At 34.5% G+C, this 16,867-nt stretch overlaps 1 protein-coding gene across 1 annotated transcript in view; it reads left to right on the top strand.

Moving 5' to 3' along the window:
- The window catches only part of ADGRG2 (adhesion G protein-coupled receptor G2), a 79,523-nt gene extending 62,939 nt beyond the window's left edge, over window positions 1–16,584 (top strand). The window contains exons 24-37 of the mRNA XM_072415171.1: window positions 845–1,332; window positions 3,959–4,088; window positions 4,846–5,002; window positions 6,144–6,287; window positions 7,431–7,559; window positions 7,676–7,715; window positions 8,261–8,376; window positions 8,627–8,751; window positions 9,001–9,272; window positions 10,021–10,120; window positions 10,700–10,980; window positions 11,821–11,922; window positions 12,641–12,793; window positions 13,893–16,584. Of these exons, the coding sequence (XP_072271272.1) occupies window positions 845–1,332; window positions 3,959–4,088; window positions 4,846–5,002; window positions 6,144–6,287; window positions 7,431–7,559; window positions 7,676–7,715; window positions 8,261–8,376; window positions 8,627–8,751; window positions 9,001–9,272; window positions 10,021–10,120; window positions 10,700–10,980; window positions 11,821–11,922; window positions 12,641–12,793; window positions 13,893–14,059 (2,404 nt within the window). The 3' untranslated portion in view covers window positions 14,060–16,584. The remainder of the gene's footprint in view (window positions 1–844; window positions 1,333–3,958; window positions 4,089–4,845; window positions 5,003–6,143; window positions 6,288–7,430; window positions 7,560–7,675; window positions 7,716–8,260; window positions 8,377–8,626; window positions 8,752–9,000; window positions 9,273–10,020; window positions 10,121–10,699; window positions 10,981–11,820; window positions 11,923–12,640; window positions 12,794–13,892) is intronic.
- The last annotated feature ends 283 nt before the right edge of the window (window positions 16,585–16,867 follow it).

Genomic DNA, 16,867 nt, shown 5'->3' with positions numbered 1-16,867 from the left:
CTACAATTTAAAAAAAAAATTTCATGAAAACCTGTGACGCTTTTGGAACAGAAATCTAGAAATCAGTGTAACGCTCAGGTGGTTAACAATAGCTACTATAGTAAGGTACCTGTGCTTCTCTAAACATAAAGAGTCGGGGGTATAAAATCCAGCATCTGCACCCCCTATCCCATCAATTCTGCATTCTAAGGGTGACTCAACAAACATTATTAGCATCTCCAGTTTCTCACATGTACATCTATACTTTATATAGAGGATATCAGAGTAATAATTATATCAATATATATATATATATATATATATATATATAAAAATATTCTTTGTATATATTTTTAAGAATTACAGAACCCCAGTGATTTGCCTCGTATGTTCCTATACTTTCTGCCCTAGAATGTTTAATTATTGCCATCAGCCCGATTAGGTACCAGTTCTACTAAAAAAATAATATGTTTTCATAAGTAAAGTTATGAAACAAAACAACTGAAAGAAAAATTAAGGATTTTACATTTATTTGTATAAAAATGTATACAAATAAATGTATAAAAATAAAGTCACAAGTAGAACTAGGAATATTTTTGCTATTATTTTCATATAATCAAAACATAGATTTAAGGTACAATTTATATTACTCTTATATCCTATAGATTACTTTTATTGAGACATAATTGTTCCAGTGTTATATCCCCATGATTTGACTTCCAAACTTCAAAAGACTATGAACCACTCATTTAGAAAAACCCTGAGAAAGAGATTTATTACAGGGGACTGATGTAATTAAACTTGGTAATGTTTGATTAAAAAAGCTTCTTTGTATATCTAAAGTTTACAATCTATCTTTCCTCAGCTTTAACAGTGAAACGGTACCATGTACGGGAAGTAGCACTGGGACCACCAAAGGATCTCAAAACATAGATTACTCTAACAGCTTTATTTCCACCAGTAAAAAAACCATTACCGATGGATCTGGTACAAACTCTAATAATATTACAGTAACAACTGTTAACAGTCAGCCCATTTCAACTACTAAAAATATAGCCAACACCACACTATGGCCTTCTGGATCTGTTTCAGTAACCTCTGCTGATTCAAATACAACAGTTAACAGTGATACTACTTTGATTATCAGCAACGGCAGCTCTAAAACAACTGGTAACAGTGGATCTACTACAGCATTCAACAGAACATCGAGCACAACAGTTATCAGTGCGCCTACAACTTCTTTCAGTAGTCACTCTAATACTCCTCACAAAGGGGCTGATTTCACTACGCTTGATACAACCTTTTCTGAAATGACCAATTCAGCCAGCTCCACAAATCAATCTCTTGACATAGGTAAGTGTTTCCATTTTCCAAAGTTTTGCTAAAAACACAAACAAGTTTAAAAAGAACCAACAGTACTAGTGTGTCTGTTTCACATTGTAACTGATTGACTTCTTGGTTACTTTAACCATTAGACAGATAAGTAGAATGAATTAAAAAGCTGTTATAAACTATTCCTATCAAAACTGCAACACAGTGCTATTGAGAAGAAAGTATTTTAACCAAGTAAAACAAGAGCACTCTGTAAACAATTTGTAAAGTTGGCCATTGTTTTACAGACATTTTGAAATGACTTTTCAAAGCATGACTTTCTGGTCATGCTTTGTTTAAAAGAGGCTCTGAAAATCTTGTTTCAAGATATATGGGTAACTTTCTTAGAGCTTTACCTGATTTTTATAGCTTAATACACATACTGGGCCTGATTTAAAAATATACACTTGTGAATATGGACTATCGTGGGAGAAAGTGAGTTATTCAACAAAACTCGAATGGATTTCTTACAAAAAAAATTGCTATCCATTGCCAATAGTTTCAAACCATTCCAGAATTTCTGGTTCACCCAGGTTGTTAATAAAACTCTATCTTCACCAGTCTTGGAGAGCTTTATTAACCACCTGGACGGTTACCCCGAGCCTGGTTCGGAGTAAGAAAACTTGCTACAATCGTTTACCCCGAACCAGGTTCAGGGTAGCTAAAAATAGCAACACGTGTTACAGTGCAATCTGATTGTCATACAACATTGTATGACAATCGGATTACAACTGAAAAAAAACACTTACCTTATCCCCGCAACTCTTCCCCGGAGACGTCTTCTGTCTTCAGTCTTCACCTGGCGTGTGCAGTGACGATCTCCGGGGTTCCCTGGTGACGTCGCTGCAAGCGTCGGTTCGAGCGGGAGGCGGGGCGGGAAATTCAAATCACTTTGTATTGAATTCAATACAAAAAAGCTGTATTGAGTCCAATACAAAGAAATCTTTATATAATATATAAATAATTGTATTATATATATATTATATAGGCTACTGTACAGTTACATTACATAATACAGTATTTTATTTTATAATGTTTTATAAAAAATTTTTTTAAAGTTTATTAATATTTATGCCTAAGAATGAGTTTATGAGTTATGCCTAAGAATTATAGCCTACAATGTAAAATAAATTTCCATGCAAAAAATGTAACGCTTTTTGGGAAGTACTGAAAGAATTAATACACTTGGCGTTCGTGTACGCGTCCGTCGACGATTCCTGATGATGTCAGTGCATACGCCCGTCAACGGGGGTCGTAGCGGGAAATTCAAATATTTTGTATTGGATTCAATACAAAGTCCTGTATCCAATCCAATACAAAATAATACAAAATATATTTATGTGGTTTTGTCTATAGGTATGTGACGTTGGACTTGACGTTGGTTTTAAAATTTACCACACTAGGGAGGTGTTTTAGAAAAATATATTACTATACAGTATACCGAATTATTGCATTTTCAGTATTTTTTATTTATTTATGCATTCTTGTTTAAGCTGATTTTTGTGTTTTTTATTTAATTTTATTATTAAAGGTATTTTTTTTTTACATGATTGTGTGTTTCAAACTTTGTTATATTCAGGATATCTACTAGACCCTTGTTTGGACATATTTCTGTAAGTTACAGGTCTACAATTTAAAAAAAAAATGTAATGCAAAACAGTGTACTGCTTTTGGTACAGAAATCCAGGCATCAGTAAAACGCCCAGGAGGTTAAATCAGATACACACTGTTTGTATGTATGTGTGTATAAGTCAACAGCAATATTCTTTTTTTTTCTTGTACTATAAGTTTGTTTTTCGGTATTCCACCATGACATAGAAAGGCCTGATAATTTCTCATCCCTGCACACTGGATGCCTGATATAGACAGCCTAGCTTTTTAAAGGGCAGAACAATCGTAAATAGGATGCCCACATCTCAACTAAATTCCAGACCCAATTGTCCCTCATTCTCTCTTTCTATACCTTCCATTCTCATGTTTCCTTTCCTCAGTGCACATGTCCTTGTTTATTTGGAAACATCACATGCCTTCATATAACTTGAGGCCCATTAGAAAATAAATATAGGTAGATCTTGGTTCTAGTCTGAGAATTGTTGATCTAATAGTCTAATGAGCAGTTTTGGTTAAGTATTATGCTTAGCAACAACAAACTTGTGCTCTAGGAACAGCTTGTGATCATCTCATCTCCTCTCATCATACAAGCCTCAGGCAGGATGGAAAAGAACTCCCATCTTCTTGACATAATGGAAATATGCTTTCTCTCTCCAGATATATGATTGTAAATTATATTGTCAACACCTGATTGGTTTCCTGAACTACCTCAAAAGAATGTGATGAGGTTGCCCTTGTATTATTCTGACATTGTACTGCTTCCCGTTAACGTTGTTCTTATTTTGTTCAATGTTTTATATTTGTTTAATAAAAATACATTTATAGAAATAAAAAAAGAATGGCCTGAAAGAGGCCTATCGTGTAGTATTCCTATTTCTAGTAAAGGCCTGGTATATATTCAGAGTACTTGTTTTTGCACCAGTATCATTACTTTTATAACTACTGTGTTTATATGCTTAACAAATTTCCTGGCTTAATCTAAACTTGTCTGTTGTAGACAAAGATATATCAGATATGGAGAAGACATTAGAAGGAGAAGTATCTGTTCTGGAGTCCAAAAAAATAATGGGAAAGTTGAACAACATTTTAAGTACATCTCAGAATCTTTCTGCAAGTCAATCCACAAGGTATTTATTCGAGCTTCTTACAGTTAGTTTCAGAGCTGTTTTTTGGGGACCCTACATATGCACGTTGCCTTCACATTCACCTATGAGCACGGATGCATTTTTCAGCAACACAAATGGAAAATGAAGGGCAGTTTTGGAAAAACACTGAGGCAGTTAGTCATTATAGCCTGTACATCAACATTTTACATCTTATAACTAAGTTTTTGTGTTTACATCCATAAAACAATTGATTGCATTATGTAGAAGGACATTGGTTGTCCCTGCATGATGTTTTCTGTTGTTTTCTTTGAATTGGATACATTGACATAATAACATATAACAATAACTTATGCTCAAAAATGCATTTGTAAGATGGCAGAAATTTGTGAGAAGTCAATCTTTATCATGCAGAAAGACACTAGAACTCGAACTAAAAAGGCACAAAAAAACTTGTAAAGTGGTCATTATTGGTGGTAAAGTAATTATTGGTTATGCTTGCCCCAATCCCCCAGCTGGGTCTCTATGATACCTTGCTGCCATTGATAGAAATATTACTTCCTCATTAGGAAAAGAGGAGCTGGAATCTCAGATATGCTGATTTTAATGAGCCCTGTAAATACTCACCAGCAATAGGTCTGATTTATTAAAGCTCTCCAAGACTGGAGAAGATAGACTATCATGGGAAGATAATGCATTGCTATGTTACAATTTCCCCTTTAGAAATTTGATTATATTTTTAATTTTATTTACTTTTGGTTATATTTTCTATCTCTAATAGGTTAATTAAAATAGTGGATAAACTTGGCTTAAAGTTGAACTTCCCCGGGCAGTCAGTAAATCTGACCTCTCAATACTTGGCTCTAGCAGTAAATAAAGTCAATGCCAGCCATTTCACTGAAACCTCATTTGGTGTTGAATCATCTTCTGATTTAAAGGTAAGATATGTTCAAGTGGCATAATTAATATCACCTTGCACAATGAACCTGAAATTATTATTCATGTTTATTCTTTTATAAACTGTAATTTTAGCACATGATTATATCAGTCTACAAGGTTACCCAGACCCATCAAAATATGAAACTGTAATTTTTTTTTTCTAATTATAAGTTATCTGACTACTATGCCTCGAACACATATGTGTTTTTTGGGTCAGTGACTTGAACAGTATTAAAACAATTAGTTCAGCATTACATCCAGGTGATGTAGGGCTCGGCAATAGCAGTTCATGTACCTTCCTTAAGACAACCTAACTTTCTTTTAAAATTACACAGTCTTACTACAGACATATATTATTAGCTCATAAGGTATGGTAATGGTAATTGGCAGCACAGTTTACTTAGTGGCTAGCACTCTAACCTTTGGAGTGGTATGTCACAGGTTTGAATCTCAGCCAGAACTCTATCTTTAAGGAGTTTGTGTGTTCTCCCTGTGTTTGCATGGTTCCTCCAGAACATGCATCTAGGTTTATTAGCTTCCCTTCAGAATTGCCTTTAGGCTACGTACACACGTCAGATAATTCATGTCCAAGATGAGCGGCTGTCTGATGTTGTTCATGGATCTATCCTGGTGTAAGATGAATGACCGCAATGGAAGTGAAGTTAGGAGAGCACAGCAGAGTGCCACTCGCTTGTTCTTCCCCCTCCCCTCTCTATAGAACAGAAAGTACACACAGTGCTCGTTCAATCATCTTTTGGTCTTTTGTCGTAGGACGTGATCGTGAAAGATTGTTTCCAACGACAAAAATCTGACCCAACCTTAGACCATGATAATGACATATGACTAGGGTAGGGACGTTAGATTGTGAGCCCCTTGCAGCCACAGTTAGTGATATGACAATGGACTTTGTAAAAAGCTGCATAATATAAATACAAGAAAATAAGATCGGTCAGGGTATTTCTATGATGCCACACATTTTACATGTTGTCATGTCTGACTCTTTTTTAGTGAGCTAAAATGTTGATCCATTTGTTTTATAATAATAGTAAAACTTTAGGTTCAGTGAAAAGTCCAGAATATGATAACATTTTAATGTATATGAATTACAGTAACACTTACATTCTCACTTTTATTCCAAAGGTTACTTTGGATTCTCAGCCATCAAAAAACAGTGCCGGGTCTGTTCTTCTTCCAGCATCCTTACTTAATAACTTGTCATCTTCTGATAAAGATATAGCTTCTAGAGTTCAGTTTAATTACTATGCAAAAACATCATTTTTTACGGTAAGATTAATGATTTCCATTTGCTTCTGATATTTAGGATTGCATAGACATTGTATGGGATGTTCAAAGGTGTTCACTTCTACCTAATTTAATATCCTTTGAACAAAAGAAAATAGGGTTGTGTTGCATGTAATCCTGTTGGTAATTAGAAGCAAGTTTCAATATGCAGCTGTTTGATAAACACTGTAATAGCAGGGCCTGTGCCTGTTCTTTATTGTCTCCTTATAGTTTTTAGAGATTTCAGAGGTCTACACATTTATATAACTTTATTAGTGGCAGAGAAAGAGAATAGGATAATCTTTTGAAAATAAAAAAAGCCATGATAGTGGAAAGACAATTTTTATCAATTTTCACCCTGCATTTGATCTACTGGTCGTTTAAAATTTGGAAATAATTGAAAAAAAGTGGGCTGTAGATTGCAAACTAAAAGAAAGCTTACTAAACTGCTTACAAATTGGCAAATGTATATCCTGCAACAGACATATTGACAAATTTCAGAGTTGCTCGTGCAGGCTCGGACTGCTGATCTGGAAGTTCTGTCCTCAAATAATACTGATATGTCCAAATATTTGTCAATGGCTGTGATCAGTCAAAGTAATATTTGTATTATAATGCCTTTAAATATTCTGCACCCATGACTTTAGTCCAGCACTGAAGTCGCACTGGTTCCAGTAGTCAAATGTTTTTGAGCTACAGGGTTTGTATATACAAGTTGGGACATTACTTTCTGGAAAACAGAGGGGCTTTCTGGAAAACATATTTATCTTTAGGAAAATATGTATGGTTTTCTGAATAATTTAATAGGTGAATGAAAAACTTTAATTTCTCTAATGTCTACCTTTTAAATGAGATCACAGAGTCCACCTTAACCAATTAACCATTGTCACCTCAAAAAAGTATGTTCTAATCTAGTTCAACTTGCTGTGATATTCCCATATTAATTTAAATGAATATTAAAATGTTATTTATTGTATTACATTCTCTGAAAGTCTTCTGGCTAAATATGGATATGTTGGGCTATCAAAAAGATCATTTATTTAAACCTATGTTATTTTTCAGAGTACATTGACAGATAGATTTCATAATTGACTATCTGTGGACGAACAAAATGTCTTACACATGGTTGTGTTTTATTTTCACCAGGACTCATCCCTTACTGGAAGCCAGTACTTGGTTAGTGATGTGATATCAGCAAGTGTTGCAAAACTAACAGTTACTAATTTACAGCAAAATGTTACTGTGACACTGAAAACTTTGTCACATAATAATTCAGTAAGTATGAGCCATTGTAAGGCATTTCAAATAATGTGTTAAAGTAAATAATACATAAAAAAGTTACTTTGTATCCCCCTATTTGTTTTCCCATACTTATATTCTTGTTTTCACAGGTTACACTAAAATGTGTGTTCTGGGACTTCACCAAAAACAGTAAGTTGTCATATTTTTTCGGATTCAGAAAACTGCTTCACATGGTCAGGGTGGTTATGGTTGGTTTTGTTATAATACAGTTTTGGGCAAATAAATAATATTAGTTATAATAAGTATAACAATAATAATATTAATAATAATAGTCAGTTATCATTGCTTAACTCATCAAAAGGTATTATTGGGCATGACACCAGAAAGTACTGACAGCCTGGCCACTTTACCAGAACTTATTCAAGCTGTCCTGTCTTGCACATTACCTTGCAATAAAAAAATATCTTATGAAGCGCCAGTTGTTTGGAAAATCTGAGTTGAATATTGGTGTACTATTATTTATAGTACATCTCGGTAGTCTGATTTTTAGGTCGGGGTCCGAACCCAACATGTGGATATAGCTACATTTAGGTGAGGTAGGAAGCAAAGAAATGTCATCAGCTCAGCAAAACCAAAACACACAATTTCATGGTTTTTATTTGTTGAACAGTGCTTCGTTATAGACAAAAATAGGATCTGTCAAGGTGTTTGCATTAATATATTTATATTTACAGGTGGAAATGGTGGCTGGTCATCAGAGGGCTGTACAGTGGACAGTACAACACAGAATAATAATAACAACCAGACAGTTTGTAAATGTAATCATCTAACCAGCTTTGCTATACTTTTGGTAAGGATTTTTTTATCTATTGTTCCTCAGTTTCTTTTATACAACCAGTGAGTTTTTTACCTTGATTAAGGCCCTCTAGCTCCTATTACTCAGCCTCAAGACAGAAAGACTCTGTTTCTGTTGCCTTCTTAGTTTTCTGCTTCATATTGGATGAATTATATTGTTTCCAAATCTGCCACTTGTTCCTGAATGTGTTGCAGTGCTTGCTTGTTTTTCATACCCTTACTTTGATGTATGCTTATTTTTTTAGGATATGACACCTAACTACAATATAAACCCAGAGGATAAACTGATTCTGACTTTCATCACATACATTGGCTGTGGTCTTTCTGCCATATTTCTCTCTGTGACTCTTGTAACTTATATCGCCTTTGAGTAAGTAACAGATCAACACAAAATTTAACATTGACAATGAGCTTTTATCTGTGTATAATTTGGAGAGATTTACCCTTTCTTTCCACATAGGAAGTGAGTTCATTAGGAGGGACAAAGCAATAAAATTCTATCTGATTACCAAACTCTTATCCATCCTATTGAAAACAGGCACTTTGTATTAGCTATGTACCTATATTGTTTATTGTGGCTGCAAAAATTGAATTAACTCTGTTTATAATTTGTTTTAAGGAAAATACGTAGGGATTACCCATCTAAAATCCTCATTCAACTGTGTGCTGCTCTTATTGGCCTAAATCTGACATTCTTGATGGACCCCTGGATTGCACTATACAGTGAAATTCCTGGCCTCTGCATCTCTGTAGCTGCATTTCTACATTACTTTCTCCTGGTTTCCATCACTTGGATGGGTCTGGAAGCTTTCCACATGTATTTGTCTCTGGTGAAAGTCTTTAACACTTATGTACGGAAATATATATTGAAATTCTGCATAATTGGTTGGGGTATGTATTTTTGTTTGTATGTTTGACCTACCTTAAAAAGTGATGTGAAAGTGATACATTATATATAATCAAGGTCATTATATCTGTGGTTAATACTGGTACAAGGTGGAATGCAGCCCACTGAAACACTGAACTGGTAATTGGCAGCCAAGCATTGACTTCTAGTCATTGGAAATGTATTCCCATGGACTGGAAACAGCATAAATTATTTTGGGATTGTTGTCCAAGTAAACTATTTACTTTACTACAGCAGACCTTTACCTGCATTTATCACATACTAAGATACAAGTACTGGCTGTACTCCATGGCATGGTTTTAAGACAGTATTTTGCAAAGTGTTTTAGGGATTGCAAAATTTAAACCTTTAAACCTTCAACATTTGCTGCCAAACTTTCAACATGCTGCCAAATATGTGTAAAAAAGTTCTGGTAATATGTGTACAGTGTTGGAGGCCACTTTACTACACTTATTTATGTGCAGAAATGAATCCCCAGATAATAACATTTTCAGTTCACACACCAGTACACCCCTTATAGGCCAGTACTGTTTTTACATTACTCCTGCCTGTTTTCTGCAGTAGTTTTATCAGTACATGCAACTACAAAAAAGTTTTTTTCAGGTTAGGACATTTTTTTAAACTTTTCTCCCACCAACACAAACCCAAATACACAAAATTGTATATGGATAAAATATGTAAGCATAATATTTTTACAAATAATGGTTTGTTCCAATTTTGTGTTTGCACCAGGAGCTCCTGCTGTAGTGGTGGCAATAATCCTTGCTGTTAACAAAGATTTATATGAGCTTCAAATTAGTCAGCCATATCCTAATGGGTCAGCAGATTATTTGTAAGTATGAAAAATCTGTTTAATTTAAATATTTGCTTTTGCTAGTTATGCCAGTTTGAGTAAATTACCACAAACATTACCACAAACCACATTCTTGCAATTGTTTCTATAAATATGTGTGTTAAATATACTAGACATATACCACTGGTTAAAATGCAGGAATCTATGATTTGTGATGTGGCTGATTGGCTGATAGATTTGTTGGGCCTGATTTATTAAAGCTTTTCAAGGCTGGAAAGATTCACTTTCATTGGTGAACCTGGGTAATCCATCAAACCTGGAATGGATTTCCTAAAAGTAATTTGCTATTTGTTAGCAAATGTTTTGAATCCTGGACCAGATACATTCCAGGTTTTCTGGATCACTTAGGTTAACTGATTTAAGTGTATCTTTTTTAGCCTTCAAGAGCTTTAATAAATCGGGCCCATTATTTCACCATTGGGTCTGGTAATAGTATGTTACATGCTGTATAGAGGTAATGCTGTTACTACATGATGTAAATATAGCTAATAATTATGTCTTAGGTATTAGGTATATCATGTGTCACCAGTACCAATGGCATGTTTCCTATTATTGCAGCTGCTGGATGAAAGACATTATATACTGGATCACTGTGGTTGGGTACTTTTGCGCAATATTCCTGCTAAATGTCAGCATGTTTGTGGTAGTTCTTATACAACTTTGCCGCATCAAAAAACAGAAGCAGCTAGGCTACCAAAGAAAAACCTTTCTGCAGGATGTTCGCAGTGTGGCTGGCATCACCTTTCTTCTGGGCATTACGTGGGGACTCGGCTTCTTCTCTTTTGGTCCAGGAAAAACTGTCATCCAGTACTTGTTTACCATCTTCAACTCTTTACAAGGTTCGTTCTACAGCAGCTTAGTGTGTTCTAGTGTTAAAACTTTTCTGGGGTCATTCTGCCTAATACAAAATTGAAATAATAATATGCTTAACAAACCAATTAAAACAACAATGTAACACCATCCCAGTGAGATAATATAAATATTTTCTCTAAGAACTATATAGGCACTATAAAAATTGGTAATCCAATTGCAAACCAATTATAACAACTATATGCTTTACAAACACTTGGGTGTGAAAATCTGTCTATCTAGTCTTGTGATTCATAAACCTCTACACTGTAAAGTCAAGAAGGTAACAGCGTTAGACAGGGGATAGAGAGGAAAGAGGAGGAGAGACAAGGGATAGACAAGCAATAGAGAGGAAAGAGGAGGAGAGACAAGGGATGGAGAGGAAAGAGGAGAGACAAGCGATAGAGAGGAAAGAGGAGGAGGGACAATGAATAGTGAGGAATGAGGAGGAGAAACAAGGTATAGAGAGGAAAGAGTAGGATTGAATTTTCCAAAAGGGAACACATATTTTATTCTAAAACAGCTTTAAGGGTCAAACCAAGTACTTGAGTTAGACAGTTTATTCTCTGTATATAGCAATCCTTCAGTTAGCCTTTTCAATAGATACACCAAAAATGTTGGTAAATCGAGTAGGAATGATTAAATGCACGCATTTGTCTTATTTTGTACATTTCTGGAGCTCATACCCACACTTGTTTTTATTATTTTAAATTCTAAAAGTACAATTATTACTCTGCATTATCAATAATCATGAAGCCATAGGTTAAGTCTGTAGTCCCTAGAAACTCAGTTTTCCTTATATAATAATTATTACAAAACATCTCTTTTAGGTTTCTTCATATTCTTCTTTTACTGTGTGGCAAAGGAAAATGTCCGCAAACAATGGAGACGGTATCTTTGTTGTGGAAAGTTCCGACTGGCTGAAAATTCTGGTAAGAATTCTATTGAAATACATAAAGCTAAACACATTTTTTTTTATTTTTATATACAGTGGAAACTGATTAGTGTCCATGTCAGGTTTTTATTGCTGTAGACAGGACAGAAAGTGGGCACAAATATATCCATTTGTGACACAATAGCACAAACTTTTTTATAGAGTAAAAAATGTTAAACTGCTTATTTTTATTGCTTTTTATGTACCCATTGGCCCTGATTTATTAAAGCTCTCCAAGGCTGAAGAAGATACACTTTTATCAGTGAAGCTGGGTGATTCAGCAAACCTGGAATCAACTTTTTTCAAAGATCTTTGCTAGCAAATGTTTTGAATCCAGGACCGGATCCAAGCCAGGTTTACTGGATCACCGAGCTTCACCGATGAAAGTATATCCTCTTCAGCCTTGAAGAGCTTTAATAAATCAGGGCCATTACGTGGATTTTCAATCTTACCACGTAATAAGTGTTGGACAGAATTGGAAGTAAGGGAAGTAATGCAGATTGTTAAAACTTATCATACAGATTCACTTGAGGCAGAAGTGCAAAAGATAACTAAATATAATATAATAATAATAAATAAATGTTGTTATTATTGCAGCCTTCTCCTTATGCTAGTTGTGCTCACTTTTTCAGATTTTTGTTCCAGGTAGCAGTAACAAACATATTTTTTATTTTTTTTTATTTTCTTACATAACTTAAACATTGTATTGCATTTAGATTGGAGTAAAACAGCAACAAATAAATTAAAGAAACAAACTTCCAAACAAGGAGTATCCAGCAGTTCCAGCAACTCAATTCAGTCAACAAGTAACTCCAATTCCACAACTTTGCTAGTATCCAATGAGTACTCAATGCACCCCAATGGCAATGGTAAGTCATACTGTATATTTATGCTGTTATTAGTGCATACTGTACATTTATGCTGTTATTAGTGCATACTGTACATTTATGCTGTTATTAGTGGTGTGTTTTCACCTTACATTTACAAATATGAGATAATATTGTACAGGAAAGCAAGAGGGATACTGATTAATGGAGGACATAAAATACACACTGCCTCTGGACTGTGAAATGATTTGAAATCACTCTTCATTACTATGATAAATTACAGGAGTGCTTTTTTTTTATTAGGGTGACACTTTCTGTAGCATTACCTCCCACCATGTCTGTTTAAGAAATAAGGTGTGTTTGTTTAAGAAAAACAGTTGGGGGATGATGGGAGTGAAAACAAAAGGAAAGGCTGTTATGTGGGTTTTCTATAAAAGCATCTGGCGGGCAATTACTTTCCTCCAGCCTTTCACATTAGGCTTCCACTTCTGTCCTTCTCAGGCAATACCAATTACATGAACTGTATCTGCCTATTAATGTGTAGAAAAACATTTACAGACTGGGCAGATGTAGAGAAGGTGACATCAGTTACCCTCAGTTATGCCAGCACTGAGTTTGTCCACGTGGGATGTATTGCTGTTTGTTTGCCAACATCATCCACAGAAATAAAATTGGAAATGTCATGCAATATGTTCTTAGAGCATATCAATATTAAAGAAAAATATAAGCTAGTTAAACAATCTTCCTTTCTTCTTTTTACACTAACTTGTATGAGTAGTTTTACACTACACGATACTTACACATGGCCATTGTTTTCAGAATGCCACTTATTTTTGACAATGTCATTTCAAAATTTCATTGGACTGAAACGAACTGTCACATTTGTAAATAAGTATTCCTAACTTGTGGTGTGGTTAGCCTATATTAACCTATGTCTTGGCACAGCATTGTGACCAGTCCCATTTCCTCAACATTGTATTTTTTATGGACTGTTTTGTAGTCCATTGAGCAAATGAAAGGCATTCTTTATATCAATAAGTGTATCCTAATTACTGTATCTATTGTTACATTATTTTTTGGTTCTAAGAGACACCTAAAGTTTGGTCATTTTACAAACATACTATAACTTTTATCATTAAAGGTAATGTTGTCAAAGAACGAAATGGAGTTACTTTTTTGCCTCATAATGAAGAAATGCATCTGGGAGAGATTGCAGATAGACCACCCACCAGGAATGGAGATGCACAGAGGACTTCCTTGAGGAGGACTTCTAACCGGGGCAGCGTGCATTTTGTTGATCAAATGTAGTTTTACCCTTTACTCCTATGACTTGAAATTTTATTTCACCATGTTTGAGAAACATTGGCTGTCCTAATTCTGCATTCATTGAACGTAGCTGCCTTGTATTATCAAGAATGGCTGAAATTTACTTCCTATAGAAGGGACAGTCACTTCTCATACTTTAAACTTTCCTTGGAGTTAGCCAAGATGAACAGAAGACATGAACATGATATGAGCGTGTGTCTATGTTGCTTGTTTGATGCCTTGTTCAACCTACAACATTCTTCTCCTATTGTTTTTATATAAATATGTATTTAATTTATATATTGTAAGTTTTAATATAGATGTACAGTTTCATGTTAAAAAAAAGATCTGTGAGATGTATCAAATGGCTTAATTAGTTTTTAATCCAAGTGCAGATTAAAAGTCTATTACCTTAGAAAAAGGGGCAGATCCTCTCTTGACAGTCATATACATAAAGCAACAGGCATAGCGTTGTGTCTCCTTTTTGTGTTGCACTTGTAACATCTGCTTTACAGCTGTCCGTCATTTAAAAAAGATGATCACTAAATATTTAGAGGGGACTTTCAGTTTTGTCATAGAAATGGTTATCAAGAGGGAATATAAACTGCCTATCTAAAAACAAGAGAAAATGTGAGTAGGAATATCTTCCTTCCAGAAAAATGTACATGGCATCCCTGTGCCACCTGGAAAAAGTATTTTGCAAAAAATACAGAAAAAAACATACTTTAGAGATGGATTCCAAAGGTTTGAGTTCTCTGTAATTTGACATTGTTCTGGTTTCCCTGTTACTTGCTTGTTATAGCACAGTGGATTTAGGTTTTGCAGTCAGAAACATGAACCTTTAAAGTTAAGTCAGCAGTGGCAGCCCATTTATTTCTCTAAGTACAGGTTACCTTGTCACCATTTCTAATATAGTATTATATACATTTTTATAATTTTCCTGATAAAGGCAGTCACCTTTGTGTCCCCGAAAATCCAAAAATCCTGGCTCATGCTAAATGTCAAACTAGTGCCTGCTATTAGATGTTTAAAGGATGTTTCTAGAAAAGCAGTAGTGACATGTTTATTTTAAGCACAAACTTTTTTATATTCAGCAATAATATTTACTCCTAATTTTTTATGTGAATACAAAATCATATGATTGAGGTGATGATGTTATACAAAACCAACACTGCCACCTACCAGCAAGTTTGATAATTTTGACAATGTTTGGTACAATAATGCAATTGTGTATATCTTCATGTTCAATATTTGGGTATCGTGTGAAAACACACACCTTATTTGCATATTTGCACATATAAATGACCATATTACGCTAATATCTGGTGCATGTGAGCACTCATTGCCAGCAATGGCACCACATTCCTATGAACAATGTATACATGTAAAATGTTTTTATTCAAGCAACATTTGAAGAAGGCATCATACAGTCAATAAGAGTGAAATTGGACAATTATAGCTTTGCCTGAGCCTGCTAGGGTTATGTAATAAATAGATAAAATAGATAATAGAATTTTAACTTAAAGGCAAATTTCATTTTTATATTTTTTCTTATCATTTTATACTTATAATTTTTAGCAAAACAATTTTCAGTTTTGTAAATTATATTTATTACCTATATTGTTTTACTGCAGGTATACTGTGGGTGTTGACAATTCCACTGGGTTGTTTAAAAATATGCTTTTTGCCAGGAGAAAGCTATGTGAATGATGTAAAGCCATATCTATGTGAACATTCCATAGAGAACCATTACTTCTAGAAAACTGGTCATAGCAGACACACCAATAGCCAAAAATCATATTTAAAAGTGAAGTTGCTCTTTAAGCATTCCTGAAGCATCCTCCTATTTTATTTATATAGTATTTATGTATCATTACAACAATTAAATGCTGTTACTAATGTTGTTACATGTAAAACTTTATTATGTAATATTATTCTTATTAGAAATACATTTGTATCCTGAGCTAGCCAATGCGAGGGTTTTTACAATTGATCAGACACTTGGAAGATCTGTTCTCTTCATCCAACATGTATGTATATGATTTAGTATATGGCAGACAAGCTACCTGATGTGATGAACTGTGCCTCTGGCTTCTATCTGTGCTATCAACAAAGAACAAAGACCAGATGATGATTTCCTAGCTGATAAATCTCACCAGACCCATTCTTTGAGGTTATAGTTGCTGGTTTTCCTTATATGCCATTTGGCTTCACCTCTGTGTTGAACTGTCTAAGCAGCAACAGTCTATTACTTCATATGGGCCAATCTGAATGCTTTTATTTAAAACTGGATTTTTGAAATAAGCACTTTAAACATCTCAAACGTTTCATTATGTGTTCTTTCATGGACTTGTGCATAGTCAGATGTTGCATGTTGGAATATAGGTAAATACATGCATTTATATCTTCATTGTTCCATAGAAAACAGTGAAAATGTAGTACAATGTACATCTATCTAAATGGTCAGAAAATCTATTTGTGCTGCTGCTCAATAAATTGTCATTTCCTTATGTGGCAAAAGTTGCTAAGTCTGTGTGTGCATAACTTGATTGTTTTTCAGTGAAATTACAGGTTTCTTGTAGTGCAGTTCCACCTTTTCTTTTCATTTGAGGAATAAAAGTGAAACCATAGGTAAGAATTCAAACTCTGTCATTGGGCTTGATTTATTAAAGCTCTTCAAGACTAGAGAAGATGGACTCTCTTGAGAAAACCTGGGTAATATAGCAAATTTGGAATGGATCTGGTCCAGGATTACAAAAAATAGCAAATGCTTTTAAGACATCCACTCTAGGTTTGCTGGATCACCTTGGT

Source organism: Pyxicephalus adspersus, chromosome 1, assembly GCF_032062135.1.
Source record: "Pyxicephalus adspersus chromosome 1, UCB_Pads_2.0, whole genome shotgun sequence".
NCBI classification, from domain to species: domain Eukaryota; kingdom Metazoa; phylum Chordata; class Amphibia; order Anura; family Pyxicephalidae; genus Pyxicephalus; species Pyxicephalus adspersus.
The sequence above is the reverse complement of the archived record's forward strand: the minus strand, read 5'-3'. Positions and strand labels throughout refer to the sequence as shown.